The sequence below is a fragment of the Chiloscyllium plagiosum genome, unplaced genomic scaffold (assembly GCF_037043375.1).
Source record: "Chiloscyllium plagiosum isolate Xiang-an unplaced genomic scaffold, Cpla_swu_hap1 HiC_scaffold_43, whole genome shotgun sequence".
NCBI lineage: Eukaryota > Metazoa > Chordata > Chondrichthyes > Orectolobiformes > Hemiscylliidae > Chiloscyllium > Chiloscyllium plagiosum.
In genome coordinates, this window is record NW_028270181.1 from 14,577,512 (window position 1) to 14,589,754 (window position 12,243).

General features: G+C 39.1%; 1 protein-coding gene across 3 annotated transcripts in view; it reads left to right on the forward strand.

The window, feature by feature from the left end:
- LOC122541868 (ferroptosis suppressor protein 1-like) overlaps window positions 1-12,243 on the forward strand; it is a 48,823-nt gene that overhangs the window by 33,886 nt on the left and 2,694 nt on the right. For 2 of the 3 annotated variants that reach the window (XM_087982403.1, XM_087982404.1), the window contains exons 6-9: window positions 2,584-2,692; window positions 4,183-4,335; window positions 5,362-5,562; window positions 7,971-9,822. In XM_087982403.1, the coding sequence (XP_087838529.1) occupies window positions 2,584-2,692; window positions 4,183-4,335; window positions 5,362-5,562; window positions 7,971-8,125 (618 nt within the window). In that variant the 3' untranslated portion in view covers window positions 8,126-9,822. Of the gene's footprint in view, window positions 1-2,583; window positions 2,693-4,182; window positions 4,336-5,361; window positions 5,563-7,970; window positions 9,823-12,243 lie in introns of those variants that run through there. The other variant, XM_087982405.1, reaches the window with a different exon arrangement.

A 12,243-nucleotide genomic window follows, 5' to 3' on the forward strand; every position in this document is an offset into this window, starting at 1 on the left:
TAATTAAAAGGTTATTACCATGAGTTCAGATTTAAGCCTGAGTTTTGGGTTAAGCCATTCTTTTACCTCAGTTTTCATAGAACAAGACACATGTTTAATATTTTACTGAGCAGACCATTACACGTCAGCAGAATGTGGACTGGCTAAAATACCAGAAAAATCCTACTCTGCTAAAATCAAAGCCTTAATGTAGCCTTAATCTTGCTGTTTCCTCATAGTGGATGCTCCCAGAGTTGAAAGGTTTAAACAATTGATTGAGGACAAACTCTTCTCGAGAATCCTTAAAGGAGGGAATTGGATGGGAATCTGTCTTTCTAAAATCGGTTCCATCAATGTAATGTGTGCATTTTTCAAAAACAAAGAGCTGGGTATTACAGGCTCCCACTGTGTGAGCTTTCTGCAGTGCGGTATGTTAAACAGGTCTGGTGCCCAGACACTCCTGAGCTCACCTCCTTATTTGGGTGGCCCAGTGGTATCATTGTTAGAATATAAATCCAGAGAACTGGCAAATGTTCTGGGGACCCAGGTTCAAATCCCACCCATGGCAGATGATGGAATGTGAATTCAATAAAGAATCTGAAGTGAAAAATGAATGATGCTCTAGGGAGAGGTTGAATAGGCTGGGGCTATTTTCATGGAGTGTCAGAGGCTGAGCTTTATAGAATCATGAGGGGCATGGATAGACGGTTTAGGTTTAAGGTGAGGGGCAAGATTTTCATGCAAAGGGTGCTGCATGTATGGAATGAGCTGCCAGAGGAAGTGGTGAAGGCTGGTACAATTACAACATGTAATAGGCAACTGGATCGGTATACGAATAGGAAGGGTTTAGAATTAGAAGGATGTGGGCGGAATGTTGGCAAATGGGACTAGATTAATTCTGGATATCTGGTTGGCATGGACGAGTTGGACTGAAGGGTCTGCTTCTGTGTTGTACATCTTTGTGACTCTATGACTGTGAAACCATTGTGGATTGTTGGGAAAAAACAAACTGCCAATCTTACCTGGTCTGACTTACATGTGACTCCAGACCCACACCAAAGTGGTTGGCTCTTAACTGCTATCTGGGCAATTACAAAAGGGCAATAAATACTAATCTAGCCAGAGACACCCACATCCCATGAGTAAATAAATAGCAATCCACAACCAGTCCATTGTATGTAAATAAATAATTAAAGCTCAACCAAATTTTTCAATGCTCAATTGTCTCTAGCATTACATTACCCAAATGGCTGAAATGGGCATGTGGGTAGGAGTGGCAGTTTGTTTCCTTTCACAAATGTGGAAGTGGTGAGGTGGTGATTTCTTCAAATAATTCCCTTTGCCGACCGGCAACTCCAAAGGATAGTACCCAAGCCTTCCTTCCTTCTGGCATGGAATTTGCAACATGAATTTCCAAACCTCTCCACGTAACCTGTTCCCAAAGTTATCAGACCCTCCCGACTTCTCTGAGTCTGGTGACCCATAAGGTCTTCATCCTGTTGTAGGACCAACAGCTCCGATTCCAAAATGATTTAGCCCAGTCTCAGTGTCTCTGGCTGCAAGGCAGGATTGGTCACAGTCTGTTGGTTTGACATCACCTTTTGCCCATGCGCCACCATTTTTTAACTATCCACTTAAGGCCTGCTTTATTAAGACTCAGAGCTTCATTTCATCTCCATACAAGAACATCTGACTCCTATTGGTCCATGGCTCCAGTCAAAGGAACAGTGATGATTTTGTAAACTTTCCCCCGCAGTGTGACAACAATAATCCTTTCTGCATTTTCCTGAAAGCAACTGGCTCCATTTTTTGACTGGGGCATCTTGTCTTCCTGTTCACATAGGGGCGTGGATTTCGCAGAGCCCACTGGAGGGAGCAAGTTGACAGACAGGCTCAGAACCACGGTGACAGCAAACTGGCCGTTGATGGATTCATTCATATTTGTTTTAATCAAATTTCCCTCCAAACCTACAACCTGAAGTTACGTATTCCATCCAGCTGTGATTGAAAACAATATTATGATGCTTTGTGATTCAGGGGAGATGTGAAGGGATCAGCAGTGATTTCTACCAGAGGTTCAATTCCCCCTGTCAATCCGCACTGTCAAGTTCATTACATAAATAAGGCTCCATGGCTGACACCCAAATGATACTTATGTCTCCCTTCATCTATTGAAATGGCCTTCATAGTAAGAAGAAAGGGTTAGAAAGTCGCAATGAAAAAGGGTTAAGCTGTAGTTATTCTTTAAACAACCAATAATCTTAATATTAACTTCAATAACATAACATTCCTCTCTTCCTTAGCATGTGCTACTCTGCTACTTAGATACACAAGATATTTCCATTCATAAGATACATACAAAAGGACAGGAGAAAATTCTGAGCATGTTTGAACTTCTAATATCAGGCTTTAATCTTCATTATGAGCTAGTTTTAGTGCATTAATTCAGGCCTCTGTGTTGAATTCATGTCAGAATGATTATAGCAGTCACTAAATCCATTTCAAATAACCAGCAGAAACAATGTATGCCAGAAATTGCACAGAGATAATTAAATAGTTTATTGCTCATAGAACTCACAAAACTTTCTTTCTGTTGTTTTTCAGGTAACCTTGATTCATTCAACTTATGTTCTGGGTGATTCTGAGGTTTTACCGAGTGTAAGACGTGGAGTCAAGGAAATTCTTATCAATAAAGGGGCTCACCTTCTACTAGGTAATATCAAATCAGTCAATCATATTTACTGTGGGAATGAAAAGCTAATTTGTGGAATGCTTAAATCAGGTTGTGTGATGATTGTATTGACAGATGCTTTGTTGTAATCTGAAGTATATTTTCTTACCATTTGGTTCACTGTATTTACAGAAACATTTTAAATAGCTATATTTGCAATACATATTATTTTCCCCTCTGTTTCTGTTGAGCTTGTTTATTTTATTTGGTCTGTACCCTTTTCAAAGTGAAAAATATACTTAAATAAGATAAAGCTAATTTCTATCAACTTTAGTGAAAATCAACTTTAGTGAAGTTTAACACATTATAATTTGGTAGGTACTCCAGATAAATATATCTAATTTAGTCCTGTCTTCTGATATGTTTTAATGAATGAAAGTAATTTTTATTATTTAAGTAGAGGAACATTGTTCAGAGAAGTATGTTCAGAGCAATATGGGACCTTATCAATCCATTAACAATAATGGAATGGCAAAAATGTTCCAAAAAGTCATCTTCCATTTATTTTGTCCTGTAATTAAGAGGGTTGTGCATTCCATAACAATTGTAAAATTGTTCTGGGGCAGGGCGGTGCAGGGTTCAAACATTAACAAAATCTATTTCTGCACACATTGTCCTCAAATGTTGTTTCTACATAATTTTAAGGTTAGACGATTTGAGCTACACAGAGAGGCTGAATAGGCTGGGGCTGTTTTCCCTGGAGCATCAGATGCTGAGGGGTGACCTTATCGAGGTTTATAAAATCATGAGGAGCATGGATAGGATAAATAGACAGTCTTTTCCTTGGGGTGGGGGAGTCCAGAACTAGAGGGCATAGGTTTAGAGTGAGAGGGGAAAGATATGAAAGAGACCTAAGGGGCAACTTGTTTACTCAGAGGGTGGTACATGAATGGAATGAGCTGTCAGAGGAAGTGGTGGAGGCTGGTACAATTGCAACATTTAAAATGGAGCTGGATGGGTATATGAATGGGAAGGTTTGGAGGGATATGGGCCAAGTGCTTGAAAAAGAGACTAGGGTAGGTTAGGATATCTGGTCGGCATGGACGGGTTGGACCAAAGGGTCTGTTTCCATGCTGTACATCTCTCTCTATCTGATTAGTTTGGACCGCATAATGTACAATTGGCCAAAGAAGCTGGTGAATGACTGTCTCCATTCCTCTGCCACTGGTTTTGTTAAGGTTGGCCAGTAGTAGATATACAATAGTAGATACACATCAAGCCTTATTCTACCTCTACCTTACTAATTTGAGGAATAACAGTCTGCACACTGTTCTGGTAACAGCATTTTTAAGATCTCAATTGATGGGGTGCTGTCTGCTTGAATCAGTAACCCACCACTCCTTGACATAAAAGTATCACATTTTTGAACAATAACCCTCTTGTGTATTGGTTCAAGAAATGAAAACTGTCTGTGGGAAGAAAATTGTCTGATTATCTGACAGAATATTTTACATGTTGTTGTTTTTCAAAAGGGCAGAAAGTCAATAACCTGTCTGAACTAACTGTGAACAAGGTACAGAAAGACACAAAAGTGCTGACTAATAAAGGTCAAGAGATTAAAACAGATATGGTCATCTGTTGTACCGGGATAAAGATTAATTCCTCCTCATATGCCAATGCCCTCAGTAAGTTATACTTAGAGTATTTTATAGTTTGTTAAAAAAAATTGTTTTTATTTCTGTGGCATGGACTTGGCCATGTATTTTTTATTTCATGTGATGTGTACTCCATTTTCATCAGTAAATCAATAGGTGGCACATTGGTCCAGCACTTAGCACTGCTGCCTAATAGCACCAGGATCCCAGGTTCAATCCCAGCCTTGGGTGACTGTCTGTGTGGGGTTTGCACATTCTCCCTGTGTCTGTGTGTGTTTTATGCATTCTCCCCATGTCTGTGTGGGTTTCTTCCCACAGTCCAAAGATGTGCAGGTTAGGTGAATTGGCCATGTTAAATTGCCCATGGTGTTAGGTGCATTCGTCAGAGGGAAATGGGTTTGGGTGGATTACTCTTTGAATGTTTGGTTTGGGCTGAAGGGCCTGTTTCCACACTGTAGAGGATCTAATCTAATAGCTAAATATTAGCATTCAAACAGAGTCTTAGCTACATAGGACTTAAAATTATGGCACAACTACATGAGAAGAATTTCTCCAACACTGTAGCTCTAATTTAATAAAGGTAACTCAGTCAAATATTAGTGGTTTATCTACTTAACATCAGCACAAATGTCATCTGTCTGATTTATTTTGCTTTTGAAGTTAGCTTAAAGGTTTTCCTTGAGTTTCATGTTTGCTTTACAAATATCAAACTAATACATATCCATTTTTTCCTCAATCTGTTGATGTTGATGGTTTTAAAATCCTCACAAGTAATTATCAAGAGGTGTTGAATAAATTCAAAGTACTATTGGAATGAAGACACTGATGAGAATGGGACATTTTATTTTGGATACCTTACTGATTAATAAAAATAAATATGGATCCCTTGCAAAAATGAATTATAAAGATATGGTAAAGACATGAAATAAATATTTTGTATTTGTCTTCACAGAAGTTAAAGGGGGAAGATTGCATTAAGACTTCATTAAAGGCTCTTTCCTTTAATACATGTTGTATTCAGAATAAGTTAATTGTCGACTCTTTTTCTTTTAACAGAAGATAAACTCAATGAAAATGATGCAATAATGGTTGATGAAAATCTGAATGTGAAGGGAATGAAGACTGTTTTTGCAATAGGGGACTGTGCAAATGTGAACGAGCATAAGTCTGCCTATACTGCTGAATTCCAAGCACTTGCATGTGTGAAAAATATTGTTCATGGCCTTAAACATGAACCTATGGAACCGTACAAACCAGGTAAATGTGTTAAAATCTACAGAATGCACAGAAACTATAATTTGCATTTTTATAGTACTTTTATTGTAGCAAAATGGCTGAAGCATTTCACAGAATTGTGTTAATAGACACAATTTACACTGAACCACATAAGAACATATAGAGCTGCATTAGAACACATAAAGGAACAAATTACTGAAAATAACAAATGCTGGAAATCACAGTGGGTCAGGTACCATCCATGGAGAGACAGCAAGCTAACGTCTCAAGTCTAGACGACTCTTCATCAGATGAAGAGTTGTCTAAACTCGAAATATTAGCTTGCTCTCTCTCCATGGATGGTGCCTGATTTACAGCATTTGTTATTTTTAGTAAGATCATTTAAAGACCGGTGAAGATTTTCAGGAGTACTTTGAATGAGGAAGGGTTAATAGAAGAAATTTCAGAGCTTAAGGTCTAGGTAGGTGAAGATGGATCTCCATTGGTCGAACAATTACTATTGGGGATTCTCAAGAGACCAAGAGGAGGACTGAGATCACAGAGAACTGTAGGCCTACTGGAAATTACAGAGATAGACAGAGGCAAAGTGAGGGAGGATCAATTGAGGTGTTACCACACCAGGAACCAATGTAAGTCAGCAACATAAAGGATATGGATGAGTTGGCATGATTTGGATGATATCACATTTATGAGGATGTGAAGTAAGGTTTTGGGAACTCAAGTCGAGAAATAATAAAGGCATGCATGAGGATTTCAGCAGTAGTGGAACTGAGTGAGGAATGGATACAAGCAATGTTGGAGAAAAAGAGGACTGCTCAATTTGGGGCTGGATAAGCGCCTCCACTCTGAGGAACCTTCTGTCTTATTTGAAAAGACAACTAGCTTTCTTGTCACTGTTACTTTTATTGGCAATCTACCTTCAAGAGCTGACCAGCCTCTCTCAAATGATCTCACCAGCCAGGGTGTTCTCTGCCCTCAGTCTGGATATGAACCTTATTTGACCTCAACACTGGTGTCACAAAGCCCACTGAGAAAATCCTGCCTCAACATGCTCGGACAACAAATTTTATAGATTGAAAAAAATTTATGCTCTCTCCAGGTGCTGAAAAGAAAAGAACTTTGTCCCTAGCAGCAGGTCTGTCCTTTGAAATCTGGCATCGGAACTAAAATCCACCTCCCTTAAAATGAATGAAAATCTCTGCCTGATAACCCACACAGACATGGGGAGAATGCATAAAACACACACAGACACAGGGAGAATATGCAAACCCCACAGAGACAGTCGCCCAAGGCTGGGATTGAACCTGGGAACCTGGTGCTGTTAGGCAGCAGTGCTAAGTGCTGAACCACTGTGCCACCTATTGATTTACTGATGAAAATGGAGTACACATCACCTGAAAATATCCTCAATGTTTTTGAGTTGTTTAACTCTGTTCCCTGTATATACAGAAGAATGACACAAATGACTCATAATTTAATGATATTGATTGCTATTTATCATTAAAAATCACACTAAGCCAAAAATACCAAAAGCAGTCTTTCCATCTTGAGGAAACTTTGTGAGGTAAAACAAACAAGTGTGGATGTAGGAAATCTTAGACTGAAAGAGAAATTGCTGGAGAAACTCACTAGATCTGGTAGTACCTGTGAACAGAAAGCAGAGTTGACATTTTGCATTCAGCGACGTTTCATCAGAACTGGAATCTTTGTGAAGATGGCCAAGGCAAGGTGGACCTAATTTGTCTGGAGATCAAAAGACTATCTACATGTTTTGCCCCAATACACACCTTTTATACAACCTAATTAAACTAATTATAGCTATTCTGCAGTTCAGAATGAGATAAATTCAATGCATACTAAAATGTTCAAGAACATGTGTGTCATTCTCAGAATAAAATTAGGTTGATCACTCAAGTGTGTGGCAAATGAAATGAAGATGGGAGGGAATACTTTTGTAGCTAGTTATAAGGGAACCATGGCAAAAGATTTCCTTTGACTGCTTGTAGAAGATATTCCAAGATCTTGTTTCTAAATTATCTTTATGTTGCATCTTCCAATGCTCAAACAATGCTCAACGCTGTTCAAGAATTGAGAGATGGCCACAAACTCTATCAACATATGGGATTAGTTTGGATAAGTTGTTGCTACTCAGTGGGCTGAGAGACCTCTTCTGTGATGTATGACTATGATTCTATGAATATACATCCTTTTGATGAGCACAACAGACCCCGAATCAAAATGTTTTCCTTTTCTCACACAAAACTTGAATGCCACTCATAAAATATTTCAATTTATCTTTGCTGGATTCTTTCTAGCCTTGCCACAAGGTCATAATATAAAGATTTTTTTAAAAAAGTGAATAATGTAAATAAATTATTCCCTGGATTTTGGTAATTGATGAAGGCTCTTATTCCACGTCTTTACTTTAGGTGCTCCTTACATGTTAGTGACGATGGGCCGAAATGATGGTGTTGGCCAGATGTGTGGTTGCAATGTTGGGAGGTTAATCGTAACTTACGTCAAAAGCAAGGACCTACTGGTTAAGACAAGCTGGAAGAAAATGGGCCAACGGATGCCACACTGACTAAGTTTAATTCCCACATTATATAACTGTATTCTCCCTTTCTACAGTGTCTCAGTCAATGACCCAGTGCCTAATGTTTATATCCCTTTTTGAATCCTTTTAATTTCTATATATACTTCTAAAATTTGTTTTATATAATAAAGGTTAGGGATAATTTGGCCTGAGATATAATTCAGTGCTTATTTCAAAGTCACAGATTTATCCTGACTTTAATTTATATTTTTTATAGTAAATAGTAAAACTTGCACAATTTGGGAAGCAGGAGTCTGTCTATGGTTTGACAGCTGGGAAATCAAAAAGGAGAAGTTACATCACTACCAGCAGCTGCAGAATCCAATGACAAGATTAGAAGTCTTCACTAGCAGTTTCCATTATGAGCATGGACATAGATAATTGGACTCCAAAAGGTGATACAGAAATGATAAAAATGGAACTGCTGTAATAAAGATTCTGTAAACTGGAAACATGTGTAAGATTTTTAATATGTTATCGTTGGGGAGGAAAGTTATTGGAACATCAATGATCAATGCTGTAGACTGTAGGAATCTCGTTCCATTTTCAATTTGACACAACCCATGTTTTACAGGTATTGTGTCTCCTGTACAGATATGAGTGACTAGAAAAGGAAAGTTTCCTTTCTTTTTAAATATCTCTGGAGATCTCTTTTATATCTACCTAGGATAAGCAGACGTTTGGCTTAGTATGTCAGGTGAAAGATCTCAGACAGTGCAGCACTCTCTCAACACTGCATCCAATCATCAACGTGGATTTTGTGCTCAGGTGTGAGACTTGAGCACATATCCTTCTGACACGTTGCTAAAGACCTACTTCTGTGCCTAGGCTGCATGTCCGTCCTATCAATCATTGCTAAATCTTTTCTTGAACTCTTCGCCCAAAGGCAGGTCCAACCCACAAAGACACAATGTGCACCATGGTAGGGCAAGGAGGCAACTCCCAAATCCACTGTGATATTGACACCAATGTAATCCACACTGCAATCCAGTGAGCCAATAGCTCCCAAGGAGTCTGAGTCTGGCAACATACACTTTTGGTGACACACACGTTGTAGGCCAGACTATAGTTAGTGTTAGTTGAGACTCTAGTTTTCTTCTATCACTTGGCCGATCAGGAACCTCTCCTGCTCTTGCCACCTGCATTGTGGTATTCCAGAAGGATTTATAAATTGCTCCTCTCTCTATTTGGCCATGTTGTAAATGCATCTTTCTTAACTAACAAGCCAAGGAGTAGGACTGGAACCCAAAGCTTGTGGTTCAGAGACAGGGTTGCTACCAGAAGATCTTCCTCTCCTTTTCAATTATAACACGATTATCTTAACCTTGCTGGTTGTCAGTCAGATCTGTCTTCTCACATCTAATTCACTTCAACAATCCAGGTGATAAAAATGTTTCTTGAATTATGCAAAACATTTATTCCTTATATCATTTAAAATAAACAAAACTGCTAAAATATTCAGAATCAATTATATTGTATAAGGTAGAAATTCAGCACTGGATGATTGCATCTCTGGAAGATGGATCATTTGAATTCATATTATTTGTTCAGGTTTTTCACATCTCTTTTAATCTCATTTCATAAATATGTACGCCTGCAATTATTGATGTGTAAACCACATCTCCCACCTAACAATAATTTGAAAATCACATGCCTTCCTGAGAAACAGATGCTAGGGATCTATTCTTCTATATACAGTGAGAAAGATTGACTAGGATTCACATTTGTCTTACAAAATAGGGAACAATTTTATAAACATTTGCCCTATTTTATTCCTTCAATATTAGTCAAGTGGCAGTGTTTTTAAACCAGGGTTCCCGGGAATCCAAGAGGTTTCTGAGCATCACTAAAGGGTCTGTGCAGGACATTTGAAACGCAGAAAGTTTTGTAACTTTTCAAGATGTTTTTACATTTAATGGAAAGCAATCATTCATTCAGTTGTGTTTTCCTTTCTTTTCTTATATATAACATGTATAGTTGGAAGGGAGGAGGGAAAGAAGGTTGGGTAGCATTAAAACTTACAATTTTAATAAGGTTCCTTAGTCAAAAAAAGTTGAAAATCCACTGTGGTGTAAGACAACAGTTAATATAATCACCACAAACTTAAATCTATTAACTTAGAAAGAAAAATAACAGCACTTATTGGATTAAATTCATTTAATTACCTGCTCATTCATCCAATTTGCTATTTCTGACTGTAAAACATAGGATCTGAAATCCTTTAGAGATGTCCTGTAATTGTGATGAGGCATCATATGGAATGCAATACCATTCTTTCTTAAGTTGAACATAACTTCTGTGGGTATGTTTATCAAAATCAATCTGGTTTAAATGTTACAATAAAATGCAATAAATGTTTTAAATTCATAAATAGACAGAGAGCAATCATAGTGTTCCTTTTCAAGCCTGCATCTTGGATGAAATTAATATAAAAATTAATATAAAAACCTTTTTGATTGCGAGCAGTTTAACTTTGTGAAACACCATACTTCCTTTGCCATGCACAGGTTTTGCTCACTCAGCTACATAATCAATTTATCATTTGTAGTCTTCTTTCTCACTTTCTTTTTGAGCAGTCAGATTTTTTTTCTTACTTAGTAACACTTTATCATGACTAATACTATAGTGATACACGTTTAAGCTTACTCCTACTATATTGTGATATTTATGTTATCCTTCACTGATCCGTACATTTAGCAGACTGACAGCACTATTTGACTATTTGAACACAATTTTGGAACCATTATGCAGGCTGTAGATTCTAAACTTGTGGGATGATGCTGCAGGGAATAATGAAGGCCATTAAATGTCAGATTAAGCTAATTGAAAAGCAATGTAAAGATCAAGGCAACAAAAATCTTGGAAATGGCATTTCAGAAGTGGAAAAACAAGAATGCATCAATCCATAAAGAAGGCATGAGGGCAGATTTTCATCCACAGGAGCAAACTGATGAGGCACAGAGGGAAGACTGACTAAGTCAAGATCTCAAACATGGAAAACAACATGCCATTGTTGAAATTTCTTCACAAATTAGTATTTCCATACCAGATGTTTCACTGTCTTAATCCAGTAACTGTACTGGCATTGCTGAGGTTCAGAAGGAGGAGGAGGAGATGAAGAAGGAACAGCCTTCACCATCAGAATGAGTGACATGAGGATCCACGACTGGAGCTGAGGATGAGGAAGTAGTTCCTGAAGAGGGGAACCAGGGTCTTCACTGCAGTCAAATGGTCCACTCAGAGGGGGCTCTGTTGCAGCTTCCTGTAGGAGGGTGAAAGGAAATGCTGGAGGTGTCTTCACAGGCCTAGGCGCAACTTCCCTTCCATTTGCTGCCGCCTCCAAGCAGATCTGCAGCTGTGAAGATGGTGCTGAGGCTGTGGGTCTGAAGACCACAGCAGCATTGGACTTTCTGACATCAGATCCTTTCAAGCCTCAACTGGGCACATGCGTGGCATCTCTCCGTTGACAAGTGTACAGGTATTCCTGAGATAATCACTTTGACAGGTAAGCAATGCAGTCAGTCCAGTTCACTAGGGCCCAGAGAGCCAGTGAGCAAATGGATTTACAGCTATCGCTCAGGTCTAAGGGCCACTGGTAACTGGCATGTGGCAGTCAGAGGTTTCTGGCACCATCCAGCCAGATTCCTGAGCAGGAAGGGATTTCACTCCCTCAATGTCCAGCTTGTTTGTGAGCACAGGAAACAATTCCTGTGGATGTGAGCCCACTATCCAGGGAGCTGTCACAATCTTTCCATTCAACACAGCTCCCAGGTTCCTGAAAGTTTGCTCTCCTGGCCTTTGGGTGACAAGGGGTGCTCCAGTGGGCATGGCTAATGACCCCAGTGTGAAGCCCTCAGATTGATGGTGAACAGCACAACATGGGGCGGCATGGTGGCTCAGTGGTTAGCACTGCTGCCTCACAGCAGCAGGGACCCAGGTTTGATTCTAGCCTTGGGCAACTGTCTGTGTAGAGTTTGCACATTCTCCCAGTGTCTGTGTGGGTTTCCTCTGGGTGCTCCAGTTTCCTCCCACAGTCCAAAGATGTGCACGTCAGGTGAATTGGCTATGTTAAATTGTCGGTAGTGTTCGGTGCATCAGACAAATGG